Source organism: Gallinula chloropus (assembly GCF_964237585.1).
Source record: "Gallinula chloropus genome assembly, chromosome: 24".
In the NCBI taxonomy this organism is placed as follows: domain Eukaryota; kingdom Metazoa; phylum Chordata; class Aves; order Gruiformes; family Rallidae; genus Gallinula; species Gallinula chloropus.
The window spans coordinates 6,482,430-6,500,908 of NC_140109.1; the positions used below are offsets into that span (position 1 = coordinate 6,482,430).

General features: G+C 52.9%; 1 protein-coding gene across 3 annotated transcripts in view; it reads right to left on the reverse strand.

Moving 5' to 3' along the window:
- The window catches only part of APLP2 (amyloid beta precursor like protein 2), a 53,573-nt gene extending 43,415 nt beyond the window's left edge, over positions 1 to 10,158 (reverse strand). For all 3 annotated transcript variants that reach the window (XM_084275076.1, XM_084275075.1, XM_084275077.1), the window contains exon 1: positions 10,054 to 10,158. In XM_084275076.1, coding sequence (XP_084131202.1) covers positions 10,054 to 10,134 — 81 coding nt within the window. In that variant the 5' untranslated portion in view covers positions 10,135 to 10,158. The remainder of the gene's footprint in view (positions 1 to 10,053) is intronic.
- Positions 10,159 to 18,479: the final 8,321 nt, after the last annotated feature.

The following is an 18,479-nucleotide window of genomic DNA, read 5'->3' on the forward strand; positions in this document are numbered from 1 at the left end:
TTCTGTCCCATGTGCAGCACTCTGCCCTTGGCCTTGTTAAACCTCATCCCATTGGTCTAGCCCATCAGTCCAGCCTGTTCAGATCCCTCAGAAGAGCCCCCCTACCCTCTTCATAGAATCACAGAATCCCAGACTGGTCTGGGTTGGAAGGGACCCCAAGGGTCACAGAGCTCCAACCCCCTGCCACAGGCAGGGCCACCAACCTCCAGGCCTGGAGCTACACAAGGTTGCCCAGGGCCCCAGCCAACCTGGCCTTGAACACCCCCAGGGATGGGGCACCCACCCCCTCTCTGGGCAGCCCCTTCCAGCCCCCCACCACTCTCTCTGTAAAAAAACCTCCCCCTAATATCTAATTTAAGTGTGTGTGTGTAGAAACCAACCCAACATCAAATTCCATTTCTCCAGCAAGGGCTTTGATAAATTATGCAAAGAGAGAGTCCCCATTCAGCTGCTGCTCTACTCACTGGGAACTCCAACCACGGGGGTTGAAGCAACGTTTTGCAGTTAATCTTTTGAGAGGAATGCTTAGCAGATGAAAGCAAAGCTGCCCCCTCTCTGTTTCAGGCCACAATTACTGTAAGGCTACCAGGGTAAGGACTCAACCAGCGTTGGGTATCAGTGCATTACACCAATTCACACTGATACCTCTAGGTCCAGTTTTGGCAAGTCACTAGTCCCAAGTATGATGGGGCCCTGGGCAACCTTGTGTAGCTCCAGGCCTGGAGGTTGGTGTCCCTGCCTGTGGCAGGGGGGTTGGAGCTCTGTGACCCTTGGGGTCCCTTCCAACCCAGACCATTCTATGATTCTATCAACAGGAAAAGATTAAACACTGATAAAAACCAACCCCAAACCAACCCTACTATTTAGCTCAGACCTCGCAACGCGTCATCTCGAGCCCAAAGCCACCAGCAGAACCTGGTGATTAAAAGCTTTCTGCTGGAGGTTGCCATAAGTCTAAGCAGAGAGCAGCTTCTGTCATCAACACACAATCCAAATCCTCTTGAAATCTAACCTGAGTGCATCATGCCTGTTGTAACAGATGGTATAGGCATCATTTTTGTTGCTGTCACTTCACTCTACGCAATGACATCATAACTAGCAGGATTCATCAACCCAAAATCCACACCAAAAGGGACAAAGCCTTTTTGGCAGGGAGCTGGAGCTAAAAATAACGTCAGAGCCTTTAGAGAAAAGCCCCAAGACCAAAAATGCAAGTGCTTGGCTTCTGGTTTAAGCATCTCAGTACTGAAGTTAGAGTAGGGGAACTCCTGGAAAATACCCAGCAGTTCACCTCTGATTCATCTCTGACAACACCATCAGATGATGGGTTTTGAGGTCTCCTCACCCAGCACCGTTGTGCTTTAAGGGAGCAGACTGAAGAACCTGACCACAGGAGCCACGTGAGAAAATACAACCCACGAAGAAACAACCCCAAATGACTGAGCGACACCTCAGACATGTCAAAGTAAAACCCAAAGCCCCAAATGTTTGTGGGAAGAAGACAACAAGATCTAAGCAAGGTCGGTGAACTTTCAAAGTTCAATGCTGGGTCTATTTAAGCATGAAGTCATCAGTAAAATGATGACAATTAGTTACTCCTAAACAAGAGCTCTACCTAGTAACAACCTAGTACAGTACAGAGGAGCCATGGCCCAGCCATCTCTGTGTGTGGGTGTGTTTGTCCTTGACCTGAATCAAAATCTAGTTTGGACTGTTGTGATTTGGTTAGAGAGCAGTTGGCTGCATGGAATTACTTAAATGCATCCCTGTCACAGAGCCAAAGCCCAGGATCCAAGCACAGTTACACCAGCCACGCTGCCACCACCACGTATCAGTCACGCCATGAGTAGTCGAGGTGAACCCGTAACGCCACCGATGACTCAGGGCCTCACCCCAGAGCTAAGGCACGTGTAGCTTTGCTGAGACAACTGGGAAAGAAGAGTCAGCTCCCACTTTCTGTAGCTTTAGGGGTGTTTTTCTTCAGGCCACGTCTCATTTGTGCTGGAATTTTAAGCCCTTCGCGTTGGGCAGCTTGAAAAGCTGGAGCGCAAAGTCAGGGTTTCATAATGATTTTCAGTTAGTCTCAAAACACAGCAAAGCCAGCTGAGCCAAGCAATTATTGATTCTGTCTCCTCTATAAACTCTAAAGCTCAGGCACTGGATGGAATTTAACAACTTCAGAGCCTGCTTCATAAAGGGCTCGTCTAGCCACAGCGACCTGCCGCACCGCCCGGCCACGCAGGGAATCCCAGCAGCTGAGATAAGCAGGGAAATTTCCAAGGGCTTCAGAAGAGGAACCCCCTTCCCCCAGGAAGCACTCACAAAGAAGATTCAGTTAAGCTCTGTAGCCAGGCCACCCTTTAGCAGGCTTGGGAAGGAGGACTTGGTCCAACCAATGGCTAAAAGATGTTCCTGGGAGGTGTAACACCATCATCTTCAGAGAAGATCTGTAGGGAGGGGGAAAATAAACACCTCAAGGGAAGCCAGCCCTTATCTTTGGCAGAGTTTGGCCAGGAGAGATCAAGTCTTAATCTCTAGAACAGATGAAAAATACATACATAAATGTTCAGGGACCAGGTCTGCCTGTAAGAGGAGACAAAAAGCCTTTCTAGGCCATGCCCTGGCCATCGGTCCTCTCTTGCAGCTGGGAAGGGCGATGGGATCCTGGGCTCCATCAGCAGAGGGGTGGCAGCAGGGACAGGGAGGGGATTGTCCCTCTCTGCTCTGCCCTGGGGAGGCCCCAGCTGGAGTCCTGTGTCCAGAGCTGGGGCCCCAGGACAAGAAAGATGTGGGACTGGTGGAGAGGGGTCAGAGGAGCCACGGAGGGGATCAGAGGGCTGGAGCAGCTCCCCTACAGAGAGAGGCTGAGGGAGCTGGGCTGGCTCAGCCTGGAGAAGAGAAGGCTGTGGGGGGACCTCATTGCAGCCTCCCAGTCCCTGAAGGGAGCAGAGGAACAGGAGGGGAATCAGCTTGTTCGAGGGCAGAGACTGGCAGGACAAGGGGGCTGGAGTGAAGCTGGAGGAGGGAAGGGGGAGAGGAGAGATTAGGGGGAAGTTCTTTGCAGAGAGAGTGGTGAGGGGCTGGAAGGGGCTGCCCAGAGAGGGGGTGGGTGCCCCATCCCTGGGGGTGTTCAAGGCCAGGTTGGCTGGGGCCCTGGGCAACCTTGTGTAGCTCCAGGCCTGGAGGTTGGTGTCCCTGCCTGTGGCAGGGGGTTGGAGCTCTGGGACCCTTGGGGTCCCTTCCAACCCAGACCATCCCAGGGTTCTATGAGGGGCTGGTGGTAAGCAGCTCAGCAGCGCCCAGTTCTGAGAGGTGGACACCTGGTGACATAAAGCCAAGCAGTGTTTTGCTTTGCTGCTGGGTATATGAGTTTATTGCCACTTGCAGGACACTGAGTATTTCAATCTGTTCATCTCAAGGTGCAACTGTAGCACCTTTACACACACTTGTAAGAGCTGAGGTTCAGCAGTTCAAACATCAACCCCATCAGACAGCGGAGCAGGAGTGGGATCTTCTTGACCAGTTAAAAGTCATACTATAAGGTGAATGTGACTTCACCTACTCCTCTCCAACTCCTGTCTTATCACAGGAGGCAGTAGAGCTTAAATTGCAGTCAGAAATATGTATTTCACTCCAACTGAGGAGGCAGATGGGGGCAAAGGTAGTAAATGTAGTGCTGAACAAGATTAAAAATTAAAACCAAAGCGCTATCCACAGCTGAGATCTCCATGTGGGATACATCCCCCCTGTATGGCTGCAAGGGTTCAGATAGTAAAACAAATGCCAATCTACCATGAAGAAATTACTCTAAAGAAAGCCCAAGCCAAGCTCTCTCTGCCAAAACACCCATTTCCCTGTGTGACGCCTCTGTGAGGAAGGGCTGCTTTGTTCCTCTCCCCTGCAGCATCCCACCTGGAGCACAGCCTGCTCTACTCCTAGTAACATGCCTGGGTTACTTTTTGGTCTGCTGGGTCCTGTGAGGAACCACCAGCCCTCCCAAGCCAGCAGGAAGAAGTTAAGCCTGGTGTTCTCCTCAATCCAGGATTAAAAGCAGCACAACAATTTACTCTGCTCACAGCTTCCCTCTTACTGCTTTTATTAGTGCTTGAGGACATGGGCTAGGCATGGACCAGGCAGGGTTACAGAATCACCAGGTTGGAAAAGCCCTTTAAGCTCATCAAGTCCAACCATTCCTGTCCTGTGCTAAACCAGCTCCCTGAGCACCTCATCTCCCCTCTGTTAAACACACCCAGGGGCAGGGACTCAGCCCCCTCCCTGGGCAGCCTGGGCCAGGCCCTGACAACTCTGCCAGGGAAGAATTCTCTCCTCACAGCTGCTCTGACCCTGCCCTGGCGCAGCTTGAGCCCACTGCCCCTTGTCCCAGCTCCTGGCCCCTGGCTGAAGAGACCAGCGCCCACCTCTCTGCACCCTCCTGGCAGGGCAGGGGAGGTGGGGAGAAGGGCTCCCCTCAGCCTCCTCTTCTCCAGGCTCAACACCCCCAGCTCCCTCAGCCGCTCCTCAGAGGATTTGCCCTCCAGCCCCTTCCCCAGCCTGGTTGCCCTTCTCTGGACACGCTCCAGGACCTCCATGTCCTTCTGATGCTGAGGAGCCCAGAACTGGACCCAGCACTCCAGCTGCAGCCTCCCCAGTGCCAAGTATGAGCTTGGACTCTGTGATCTTAAAGGTCTGTTCCAACCTAAGTGATCCCATGGTTCTGTACCTCACACTAGTAAGCACACAATAACCATACATCCACAGGTACGTGGGAGTTACACCGAGACTGCACAACGCTGTCAATCCGCTCCCACAAACCTCAAACCTATCAGTGCTCACAGCTAAAAGGCTGAAAATGGAAATACTGCAGTGGAGAGCACAGAACTCCTACAAAGCACCTTAAGGGCTCCATTTAAGGTCGAGGGTAAGGGAAAACCAGGGATAGGCTTTGCAATTTGCCAGCGAGAAGCTTGCTGCTGGGCAGAGAAAGCAAAACATCCCTGGTACAGGGGCAGGGAATGGTTTGGGGAGAAAAAAGGGGGCAATCTCACAAACACAAAGCTACAGTTCTGAAGCAGGAGCCTCACCAGGAGGGTCTCTAAGCTGCTCCAAGTACCTGAAGCACTCCAATTAAGAGCTGGCATTGTCTTAAATTAACATCTCGTTTCAGAGGTGCTGACTGCATGACTGAAAGTCAAAGGCACAAGAGTGAGCATTAGAGGGGTGACATCAATTTGGAAAACCTAAGTAGTTCATGGGAAGAGCCTAAAAAGCAAAAACATGGAAGCAGAGGTAAAGGCTTTGCTGTTCTAGTGAGAAAGATGTAGTTGGGGATGGCACATTCCTCTCGTGTCTCCAACAGAGGAACAAGGTTATGGTTTAAGTGCATTTGGAGGAGCAGATGCTGCAGTCAAAATAACTTCTGTTTACAAGAGTGAGCCCACACGCCTCCAAAATACACATAAACACAGGGGAAAAAGCAAAGGCAGCACTTATACAAACAACACCTGAAGAGAAGGCTAAACAGCACAGAGAGCAGGGTGGCACCAATCCTTCCTCACACCGTGAGGTGCTGGAGGAGCAGCAGCAGCGTGTCATTACACTACAGCTCCCATCCAGCTCAGAACATCAAATAACCCTCAGCAACGCAGCAAACACATTACCAACATCAAAAAAACCCCCACCCATTAATCCCTGGCAGAGGCATCAATGCCTAAATAACATAAATCTTCCAGGGGAGGTGCAAGGAGAGCTGAAGGCCTTCTCCAAGGAGCAGAGCTTACCTCAGCGCGGCACTCTCCAGAGCCACCCAGCAAGATCAGATCTGCCTTATTTCCTTCTACATCCCCTTCCTTCAGAGGGGATTTCGTTGAGGTTTAGAAGAGGCACAGCATATAACCACGTTCCCATGAAGGTTTAGAAGAGGCACAGCACATGACCACGTCCACATGAAGGTTTCTTTTCCCAGTGCTTCACCGGGAAGTGAAGTTTCGGGAACCGAAAGCAACCCAAAGGCCACAGGCACGAGCTTGGAATTTTACTGAGCTGTTTCTGCTCAGGATTTTCAGCGCAGAAGTGGAAATTTCCCCTAGGTGGAGTTCTTTGTTCGATGCAGCAGGCAATTAGAAGTCCCCAAGGTCTGCAGAAACCGCACAAGGCCGGTATTTCTGTCGGCGATACAATTTAACGCAGCACCAGAAGAAAATAACCAGGTGAAAACACCCCATTTCTGCCCTAAAAACACACCAGCTGGGGTTTTGACCCCCCACACACACACCCTCCAAAGGCTGGTAATTTGAAGCAGGCAGGTTAATGGATGTGAGCAGTTGAGAGAGCTTTGGGGAAAAACCCACCCCTCCACGCAAAGCAAACGCGATTACCAACGAGCAGCATCGAGCCTGCGTCGCCTGGGATTCGATTATAGAAAAAGGCCAAGTGATAAAAAAGAAACTTTGCATCTTTAAAGGCCTTGAGGGCACGTCAGGAGCAGGTTATCATTGAATATACATGGAATTAGAATGGATTTATTTTTCCAGTTGGGATCGGTGTCATAGAATCAGAGAATCCCAGACTGGTCTGGGTTGGGAGGGACCCCAAGGGTCACAGAGCTCCAACCCCCTGCCACAGGCAGGGACACCAACCTCCAGCCCTGGAGCTACACAAGGTTGCCCAGGGCCCCAGCCAACCTGGCCTGGAACACCCCCAGGGATGGGGCACCCACCCCCTCTCTGGGCAGCCCCTTCCAGCCCCTCACCACTCTCTCTGCAAAGAACTTCCCCCTCATCTCTCCTCTCCCCCTTCCCTCCTCCAGCTTCACTCCAGCCCCCTTGTCCTGCCAGTCTCTGCCCTTGAACAAGCTGATTCCCCTCCTGTTCCTCTGCTCCCTTCAGGGACTGGGAGGCTGCAATGAGGTCCCTCCACAATTGTGTCCTGTTTGGAGTTTGGGGGGGGGCTTCACAAGCAAAACGCAGCAGCTGCTGGAGCAGACACAGCCCTTGGACACGTACTGTGGAAAGAGAAACACCCACTGCTGGGGATGGATGGCTTCTGGAAGCTCTTGTGTTCAGATCCATTTGGAAAGGAGACCCTCAAAGGTTATCTGCCAGCAAGCCAGGGCTGCCCAAAAGGGAGCAGGGCGCTTGGGAACGCCCTAGCCAAAGGTTCCCATACCAATAATGTGTATAAAAAGGAATTAATATAATAAATAAACCCACCACTCCCCTTCCTCTGTGCAGGAAAGAAAGAAAAACAAATTGTGGTCGATAAGAAGATTACTGGGTGTTCTGGGGACAGGGACTGGGAGCTGAGATAATGAAGGGAAAGAAAATCCACCTAATGGGCCCGTGCCAATCCAACTCAACTAATAACTGCAGACATGGCTACGTATTTTCCTTAACTCAGAACCCCTTCAAACGTCATCTCTGTTGCTCCCTCTTCTCCTCCTCCCCCCCCCAATTATAAAAATAAATCAATCTCCTGCATATTTTTAATCACATTACCTGGAATGGCTCAGTAACCATCACAGTACAAAAGCAAGGAACCACTTCCTTGCCTTGAAAATAGATCTGGCAGCAAGAAAGGCTCCAGAGCTGCAGCTCCCCCCCCCCCCCCACCATGCTGCCACCCAGGCCCAGACAAGCCAAGGGGAGAGGATGCAGCAAAACCAAGAATTACAATGCCTGAGTTCTGCTGCTGGACAAGACAGAAGGGGCTCCCAGGCCAGCCCACCACATGACTGTGACCCCACACTAGCACCGACTGGTGCTGGTGGAGACAACAGGAGCGCTGGGAACACACAGGCTGTCAAACCAACCCCAGCACGAGGCACTGGGAAAGAGCAGCTTCACTGCAGGAGCAGTTTCATTTTAATCCTTTTTCTAAGAGGTCAACACCCCCATTCTCCAGGGTTACCCCCTCCTGGAGCGCCGAGGTCTGATGCTGCCAAACCCTTTGCCACCCCACACCCTCCCCCCCCTCTTCCTAGTGCCAACTCCAGGTTCTGCTTCATCAGATAGACACACAAGGCTTAGGGATGAAATTCCAGCTGGGATTTGCTTTCCAATGTAGCATTTCATAAGCAGCAGGTTCCAGAAGGGACGTGCATAGCAGCCGGATCCATCTCGGATGTGACAGAGGAAGTGACCTACAGCTGGAGGAGTTTCCAAGCAGGTGGAAGAGATCTGATGTAGCACAGCCACTGCAGAGCAGCCAGGACAGTCCCCCACCACCCAGGCAATGCCAAGTAACCTGATCCTGGCCTTCACAAGGCTCCCTCTGTGCAGCCCCAGAGCCTTAAGTTCCCTCTCCTGCAAGATAACCTCCACGCACGTTCTTTCCCAAAGGTGAAGATGATCCCCACGTCCCATTGATTTACTGAAGTTTAACTGGAAGGACTGGCCCAAAGTAGGTGGAAAACTCTCCCTGAACAGCAGCTGAATAAGCAGAAGTCATTGCCTAGGCCAACTCTGCATGGCATATCATAGAATCATAGGGGTTGGAAGGGACCTCCAGAGCTCATGGGGTCCAACCCCCTGCCAAAGCAGGGTCCCTAGGACAGGTCAGCATCCAGACAGGGCTGGAATCTCTCCAGAGAAGGAGACTCCACACCCCTCTGGGCAGCTTATTCCAGTGAATATATTAAATATATATTAAACAATACTCAAGAACCATGTTTATTGCCAGTAGTTACCACCAGCTCCGGGTCTTTGCGTCGCGTGGAGGTGGCTGTTCTGCTTAGCCAAGCTCATTAAACCTTACTGCACCCTGCCAAACCAAGCCCTTCACAGGTAGCCCGTTCCTCAGCCATCCCTGAACAGCCCAGAACTCATACCAGGTGGCCGTGGCCACCCTGCATTTCCCAGCGCCACTGGGGTGTAGATTATTAAGCTCCAGGCTCAGCACGTACCCTGCACTGTTGTTTTCCCCTTTCACTTCGATAAACAGGTTAGAGCACAAAGTTTTTCAAGGGAAAAGCCTTCTTTTCCCAAGCCACCTTGCCCTTTGGATAACACAAAGCTTGTATTTTTAGGGATACAGTTACAATTTCCCCCCCTCTCCCTCCTCCCCCAATTGATTTCATACATCAAGATAGGAGCATGTATATATTATCCTTAGGGATTAAGTTAGAATCCTCCCCCTCCCCCACTTTCATAGATCCAGATAGACACATATATATTATTTTTAGGGATAAAATTAGAATTTCCCCCCCCCAATTGCTTTCATATGTTGGGATAGGAGTATATATACTGCATGTGTGCATAGAGAGACACACATGGGGATATACACAGATGTGAACTGCGGCATCTAAGGCAGCATTATATTTAAGCTCATCTTAAGCATCCCCCCCCGAATGGAAACAGATCCAACCCGAAGCTTTATTCGGGATGTGTCCGGTGGGGAGGAACCAAGCGGGCTCCTTTGGCCCAGGCTTTTTCCCTAGGAAACTGCCCTCTAATACCCTGCTAAGCTTCTAGACCAATCTGGAGCTCGGGGCCCTTGTTACCGTGCCAAGAATGCAGAGGTCACTCCTCCAGGAAAATAAATAAACCCAAACCCACCCGACACCCCCCCCCCCCCAACCCTCCCACGAGCATCCCAGCGAGACGGGAGCTGTTAAACCCCGCGGGCCCTGCCCGGGGCAGCGATGCGGCCCGAGCGCTTCCCCCGCAACAAGAGCAAACGCGCCGCCGCCGCCGCCTCCCCCTCGCTGCCCCGGGAAGGTCCCTGCGGGAGCCTGGCCGAGCTCCAGGCCCTTCCAGGCGAGCGGAGACACCTTCAACCCGCAACCGCAGCCCGGCTGCGGGCCCAGCCCGGCCGAGAGGGCACCCGCACCGCCTCCCGACACACACACACACCCCCCCACCCCACCCCACCGCCCGTAACTCGCCGCCTCGGGGCTGGGGGGGAAGGGAGCGCCGCGGGGAGACGGAGACAGCGTCCGAGCTCGGCCCCTCCGCCCACCCCGCCCGCCCCCGCCGCCTGAGGAGAGGAGAGGAGCGGCGGAGCGGAGCGCCCCCCCCCCCCCCCCCCCCAAACGGCCGCCCCCCGGCCCCTGCCCACCTCGATGTAGCCGGCGAGGGTGACCGCGGGGCCGGCCAGCCCCAGGAGGAGCAGGAGCGGGAAGCGCAGCGCGGGACCCATCGCCGCCGCCTCCACCAGCGTCCTCACCCGACGCCGCCCAAGCGCTACTGCGGCCTCAGCGCCCCCCGCGGCGGCGCGTCGGGAACCGCCTCGCGAGGCCCCGCCCCCGACCCGCCGGCTCGCCCAATCGAATGGAAGCGGAGAGCTGACGTCCTTCAGCCCCCGGAGAGAAGCCAATCGCCGCGCAGCACGGGGAGGCGGTCCCGCCCCCGGGTGAGTAAGGGTGTCTGGGCGAGCGGGCCACGCCCCCTTTCCCCGCTAACAGCCAATAGGAAGATGCGCGGGGCACGATGCCCCGCCCACGGTGGGGTCGAGCTTCTTCCCGCCGGGAAATGGCGGCCAGGGCTGAGCGCTGAGGCGGCGGGGAGGCCCCGGGAGAATTCCCGGTCTTTTTATAGCTTACGATAGAGTTACCTGCCCAGGGTAAACTCCTCACAGCGGGGAGGCTGAAGGGCGGCGGCCCCCTGCGGCCACAGAGCCGGGAAAGATCAAATCCAACCGTCCCTGTCCTGTGCTGAACCAGCTCCCTGAGCACCTCATCTCCCCTCTGTTAAACACACCCAGGGGCAGGGACTCAGCCCCCTCCCTGGGCAGCCTGGGCCAGGCCCTGACAACTCTGCCAGGGAAGAATTCTCTCCTCACAGCTGCTCTGACCCTGCCCTGGCGCAGCTTGAGCCCATTGCCCCTTGTCGCAGCTCCTGGCCCCTGGCTGAAGAGACCAGCGCCCACCTCTCTGCACCCTCCTGGCAGGGCAGGGCAGGTGGGGAGAAGGGCTCCCCTCAGCCTCCTCTTCTCCAGGCTCAGCACCCCCAGCTCCCTCAGCCGCTCCTCAGAGGATTTGCCCTCCAGCCCCTTCCCCAGCCTGGTTGCCCTTCTCTGGACACGCTCCAGGACCTCCATGTCCTTCTGATGCTGAGGAGCCCAGAACTGGACCCAGCACTCCAGCTGCAGCCTCCCCAGTGCCCAGCACAGGGGCACAATCCCCTCCCTGGGCCTGCTGGCCACGCTGGGGCTGACACAAGCCAGGATGCCCTTGGCCTTCCTGGCCCCCCGGGCTCACTGCTGGCTCGTGTTCAGTCGCAGCCACCCAACACCCCCAGGTCCTTCTCTGCCTGACAGCTCTCCAGCTGCTCTGCCCCCGGAGCGTGGTTTGCTGAGGAAGTGAACAAGAAATGAGGCAACTGGTGAGGCAACAAGGGGGTTCCCCCCTCTGAGAAGACAGCTGTCTTTACACGTCCCAGATTTCTCACAGCCCTTGACCCATGGTGCTGGCACCACACTCTGAGCTCTTATTTCTCATTAAACCCAACACAATTGTGCTTGTTCACAGTGTCATTTATTTCCCCCCCTCTCCTTAAAATAGAGCTATGGAATAGTAATCATAGGTTGTTTCATCCCACCACCACTGCCAAGGGTGGGTGCTCACTGGGTACAACAGGGAGCAGACAGCACAGCAGAGCCTCTGTAAACTTCAATTAAACAATAGTTTTTTACCCCTGTGACATCATCAGCACTGTCACCACCACCACCACCTCCACTTCATGCACCACTTGCTTCCAGTTTTCATCAGGGCAGATGTCGTGCCACAGCTGGTGCCCCTATTTCAGGCTGTATGGCTGGCTTGAAAAACCAATCACGCCAGATTTGCATTGAGGCTGCTGCCATTCCACCCCATGGCTTAAAACAAGGCATCTTTTCAAAAAAGCCTTTGTATAAAACGTCACAGAACTATAAAACATCTCCATTCTTCATTTCCATACTCTTTAGCATCTCTTACAAGCGCTGCTTCCTGAAACAGTCGAAGGGAATCTTGCTGAAGCATTGCATGTGGGGGTAACTCTGTACCACAGATCAATAAGCAGCCTGGTTTTAATTAAAACAGCTGACTGGTCCACCAGTCACTTATTACAGTCTCTTTTCAGAGTAGTTGAAAACCCTTAAATCTCCTTTTACTGCAGTCCTCTGGCATATATAATTTTCTTTTCAACGTGGCCAAACTCAGGCAGAAAAAGGACTGAACAGGTTCTTTTTGGAAATGGATAGATTTTAATGTAAATATGTCATTGTGCAGTATGAATACATGAGTATAGAACAAGACAGCCCAGCTTATGCTTTCCCCTTTTACTGAAAAAAGGGGCTGTTTTTCTTTCTCCCCAGGGCAAAACATACATGCTCTTTATAAATCTTTATATAGCAGCTTTCATTTGAGATTGAATATACATCATTTAAAGCACTACAGAAATTAATACACTTTTAATACTTAATAATGACATAGTCCTTGGTGAGAAATGATGTTTGCAACCCCTCTGTGTGCTAATGCAACATAAAAGGGCTTGGTAATTTGGGGTATGGGAAAACTTGAGGTTTTGGGGCACAGCTGAAACCGAAGTAAACCTCTGGAATGAAACCTCTTGAAATCAATTCACAAATGTCTCAGTACAGAGGGATGCAAAGTTTGAGGGTCTTCATGAGAGGCTGGGTTCCTGCAGCCCTGCTGTGCCAGTGGCAGAGCAACAGCAGAAGCTGAATACAGCCAAACCTACCCAGGTATAATGATTTAGGGTAGGTCAGTGGCTGTAAGCACTGTCCCCCACATCCACAGGTATGATGTAGCAGATACTTGATTCACTCTGGAGTGTTTCACTGAGACATCCTTGATGGCAGCAGTGCTGTTCCTTTGTCCAGAAAGCCATTTCCATCTGGGGATTTTCAGGGAAGTCTCACAAGGTACAGCTGGAGCTGCCTTCTCACCTCCACTAACAAAGCCTTCTGCTAGTACTAACTGCAGGTAGACCAGCATGTAAGAACTAAACTCCTGCCAGAAGGCTGCAACACAGCATATCCTGCTTCCCAAGCAGGACCATCACAGCATCACCAGGTTGGAAACGACCTTTAAGATCATCAAGTCCAACCATTCCCATCGTAAGCTGAACCAGCTCCCTGAGCACCTCATCTCCCCTCTGTTAAACACACCCAGGGGCAGGGACTCAGCCCCCTCCCTGGGCAGCCTGGGCCAGGCCCTGACAACTCTGCCAGGGAAGAATTCTCTCCTCACAGCTGCTCTGACCCTGCCCTGGCGCAGCTTGAGCCCATTGCCCCTTGTCCCATCTCCTGTCCCCACCTCTCTCAGTGTTGGAGAATCACCTACCAGACCTTTCCTGTCCTTAACCCTGTGGGTAGATGGCAGGCTACATTTCCCTCCCAAAATCCTGTTGAAATGCTTGGTCCCAAGGCTTTTAGCACCCTTCTCCCAGCACATCCATGCTAAATCCCTCAGAGGACCTCTGCCTCTCCTTTGGCTGTTACTGTTTATTCTGTAAGAAAAGGTCTCAGGTGAATGTCTCTGCTTCACAACCAGGTAAACAGAAAAAAGCATTTATGATTGTAGAAATGTGCCCTGAAAGGGTAATATTAAGCTCTTAATCAAAAGGGCAAACTGGAGCTGGCAGGGAATGCATCTGGTCCCATTAAAGTGGCTGGGAGCAGCAACTTCCAGTTAACTCAGGGGTTGAGATCCTGCCAGTACCCAGAGAGCAAGTTCACAGGAGTGAGGGAGCCTGACTATTCTCACCCTTCTCTTTCAACTCCAGGAATTACAGCACAAAACTAACTTTAGCATCCACAAGCAAGGTCAGGCAGCTCAATTAAAAATCATGATTCAAGATGTAAACAGCAGAGCACGTAATTTGTATGAGTTCTACACTGTGTACATCAGAGGGGCTGCAGAGGCAGAGCCAGGAGCCTTGCTTTTGGGAGGCAAAACCCAAACTGAATTGAGAACTACAGCACAGGGTGGACCTGAGTAAACAGAGCTCCTTTTCCCAGCACAATCCAGCCACCCCAAGAGTTAACAGGCACAACTCACAGGCCATGAGACATTTAGGACAAGACCAGGCTGTATGAGGGGCACAGAGCAACACCAAACTTCTACTAGTCAATTAAAACTTGACCCAAGGTGCATCAGTGCCTTTTGGAAGTAAAAGTCCTCCAAAACCCATAAATAAGATCAGAGTTGCCAACCTGCTCCAGATTTGGGCAGCTAGGGCTGGCTGCAACACATCTTTGTGGAAGGCTGCAGTCTGGGAGCCCCAGCTTCCACCTGCACTCAATGTGTTCATTGCAAACAGGGTGCAGAAAGCCCAGCAGGACAGAGAGGAGGGAAACCACTGAAGAAACTGGGCTTAAGATAGGAGGTATAGACAGAGGGGGAAGGTGTTCCATAGGAAGAGGGGGACAGGAAAGCTGCAGACACCTTCAAGGCCTTGAGACATCATGCAAAGCAGACAGGAGTTAAAGAAGTGGTTTCTATGGGAATATGATGACTTCTAGGGAAGTGAAAGGATGGAGAATAAACCAGAGCACACATACTGCAAGTGGAGTGGTACCTTAGAAACAGGGAGAGAAGGAGGAATCAGAGGCGTGAGGGAAAACAGCACAGAGTGTGACAGAGAGGTGACACAGTAAGTTGTGGTGGATGACAAGCCTCACTGTTTCTACTCAAAGCCACCTTTAAAAAGGCTTGGCAGGGAAGGGAGGAAAGTCTACCCTTTATTGTACCAATGAATCCTCAGCTCTTGACAGCCATTTTCCTACTGCCTCATGCCCAAAGCATTCCCATTCATCTGGCCTTCACTGGGTGCAGGTATTCTGAGGGTTCTCTACAGTGGGAATTTAAACAGCAGCTTGTGCTTTGTTAATCCCTGCACCTGGGAAGGAATAACCACTTGTGTCAGGACAGGCTGGGGGTGACATGCTGGGGAGGAGCTCTGTGGAGAAGGACCTGGGGGTGCTGGTGGGTGACAGGGTGGCCATGAGCCAGCAGTGTGCCCCGGGGCCAAGAAGGACAATGGGATCCTGGGGGCATCAAGAGGAGTGTGGGCAGCAGGTGACAGGAGGGGATCCTCCCCCTCTGCTCTGCCCTGGTCAGGCCCCACCTGGAGCATTGTGTCCAGTTCTGGGCTCCCTGGGATAAACCAGCCAGGGATCTCCTGGAGAGAGTCCAGAGGAGGCTACGAAGGGGATGAAGGGCCTGGAGCATCTCCCCTGTGAGGAAAGGCTGAGGGAGCTGGGGCTGTTCAGCCTGGAGAGAAGCAGCCTGAGAGGGGATCTGATCAATGGGTATAAAGATCTGAAGGGTGGGACACAGGGGGACATGGGCAGCCTCTGCTCAGTGTCTGTGGGGACAGGACAAGGGGTGATGGGCTCAAGTTGGAGCACAGGGAGTTCCCACCAATCTGGGGAAGAACTTCTTCCCAGTGAGGGTGAGGGAGCCCTGGGACAGGCTGCCCAGGGGGTGTGGAGTCTCCTTCTCTGGAGAGATTCCAGCCCTGTCTGGACACCGCCCTGTGTGCCCTGTCCTAGGCACCCTGCTTTGGCCGGGGGTTGGACCCCAGGAGCTCTTAAGGTTACCACAACTAGAGCGTGGCCCCTGAAGGCACACGCTGCTCCTTCAGTACTCTGCATCAGAGGCTCAGCATCCATAACATGTGCTCTGCCATCTCTTCATTTTCTACATGAGGGGCAAAGCCAATGATCCCAGTGAGTTTTCTTGGACAATGTGGTTTTCTGAAGAGGAAGACAAAAGCAGTGCCTGAAAGGGACAAGCAATCCTTTTTGGAACGGATTTGCACATCCAAAGGATCCTCTCTCCAGGAATGGAAGCTTACTCCATTGAATTCTCAGAGGTATGAGCACACACTCAGATTTTAGATCCCACATCCAAAACCAGAAGCAAGCCTAACCACCTTCCTCAATAATAGCTTTCTGAATCTACAAACCAGGTATTTAGGCTGCTGATTTGCTCTCTCCAGAGGGATACAAGGCTTTGGGCACTGGCAGTATCTCCAGGCAAAAGGAGTGGGACCTGCAGCAAACACTTAAGCTGACACAGGGAACTCAAAGGCAGGGGTTCAGAAGGGTGACAGATAAAGGTGTAGCCAAGGCACTGGGGGAAGAGGAAGGAGAGGCTGCATAGCATTTGGTAAGCTCTCACTCTCATGCATTGTACCTTCTTCATACAGCAGGCTGAAGGCATCCTGTCATCTCTCTGGACAGCTGTGGAGACAGAAACATTGTTTATCTGAAGAAGTGGTCCTGCCATCCTCAGAGACCATTGATGGCAGCCAAGGCATCCCAGCTGAGAGAAGCCATGAGAGCTCAAAGACAACAGACACCCCATCATTAAAACAAAGCCCAACCACTGAGCACATCTCCCACAGATGCTGGCTCATGACAACACTGAGATTTCTCCTGTTGTCCCCCCAAGGACCATTCTTTCTTCCCCCTCATCTGCTTGCTGGTCTCACCCAGACAGTCTCATTTCAGCAGTGTGAAAGGTCACTCAGTTTATAGCAGTCTTTGAAAGATGAAGATTCAAATCTGTTCTAATTAGCTGCACTTCCACATAAGTCCATATTATTGCAGCTTCCATATTCCATCTGAATGTGTCCCACAAGTGTGTGTCAAATATTAGAGTCCAATGATTAATGGTATCACACATAGAAGAAGGATTAAGCATTGAGGCAGAGGAGTTGCTTGAGAGGAATGAATTATGAGTGAAAAGAAGTTAAAATTATTTTTCTCCTGTACAAGCATCCTGGCTTGTGTCAGCCCCAGCGTGGCCAGCAGGCCCAGGGAGGGGATTGTGCCCCTGGGCTGGGTACTGGGGAGGCTGCAGCTGGAGTGCTGGGTCCAGTTCTGGGCTCCTCAGCATCAGAAGGACATGGAGGTCCTGGAGCGTGTCCAGAGAAGGGCAACCAGGCTGGGGAAGGGGCTGGAGGGCAAATCCTCTGAGGAGCGGCTGAGGGAGCTGGGGGTGTTGAGCCTGGAGAAGAGGAGGCTGAGGGGAGCCCTTCTCCCCACCTCCCCTGCCCTGCCAGGAGGGTGCAGAGAGGTGGGCGCTGGTCTCTCCAGCCAGGGGCCAGGAGCTGGGACAAGGGGCAGTGGGCTCAAGCTGCGCCAGGGCAGGGTCAGAGCAGCTGTGAGGAGAGAATTCTGCCCTGGCAGAGTTGTCAGGGCCTGGCCCAGGCTGCCCAGGGAGGGGGCTGAGTCCCTGCCCCTGGGTGTGTTTAACAGAGGGGAGATGAGGTGCTCAGGGAGCTGGTTTAGCACAGGACAGGAACGGTTGGACTTGAGTTTAAAGGGCTTTTCCCACCTTGTGATGCTGTGTAAGAAGAACCTGAAAACAAGAATGGCAAGCAAGAGATCTGATCTGTGATGGAATTCTTCATTTGGTATCCACTGGTGGACTAAAGGCCAAATCACCTTGAATAGCACAGCAATGAACAACACCCAATATAAACAGCTCAGCACCCATCCTGCTGAGTAAACACAGACTCATTTGTAGCAGCTTGGACTAAGGGTGCAATTCAGCCACAAAAAAATCCACCCCTCCTTCAGCAATCAGCTGTGACTCAGTGCCAGTTACGTCAGGCAGCACAGAATAACCTGTGCTAACATGTTCTTTCACTGCACACTCAAGTTGCTTTTTATTCCCACCCCCCATCGCTGGCCTGGGCCGTTATTCAGTCAAGGTGTGTTAGGAAGTGACTTATGACACAGCTACAGATAAGGGATTTCAACATGTCTAGGAGACACAGCACATACAGCAAAGCTTACTCAGTGCCAGCTGGTGCTTTCCATCACCTGCATGACACACTTCAAGGCCTTTTTTCCTCCTCATGCACTTAAAGGCAAATTAACTCCACCAAAACCCACCTCCTTACTTTAAGTTGGTATCAGCACAGGCAGCTGCAGCTCACATGACTGTTTAAACACAAAGGCACATTTCCTGTTACAATCATAGAATCCCAGACTGGTCTGGGTTGGAAGGGACCCCAAGGGTCACAGAGCTCCAACCCCCTGCCACAGGCAGGGACACCAACCTCCAGGCCTGGAGCTACACAAGGTTGCCCAGGGCCCCATCCAACCTGGCCTGGAACACCCCCAGGGATGGGGCACCCACCCCCTCTCTGGGCAGCCCCTTCCAGCCCCTCACCACTCTCTCTGCAAAGAACTTCCCCCTAATCTCTCCTCTCCCCCTTCCCTCCTCCAGCTTCACTCCAGCCCCCTTGTCCTGCCAGTCTCTGCCCTTGAACAAGCTGATTCCCCTCCTGTTCCTCTGCTCCCTTCAGGGACTGGAAGGCTGCAATGAGGTCCCCCCACAGCCTTCTCTTCTCCAGGCTGAGCCAGCCCAGCTCCCTCAGCCTCTCTCCGTAGGGGAGCTGCTCCAGCCCTCTGATCCCCTCCGGGGCTCCTCTGACCCCTCTCCACCAGCCCCACATCTTTCTTGTCCTGGGGCCCCAGCTCTGGACACAGGACTCCAGCTGGGGCCTCCCCAGGGCAGA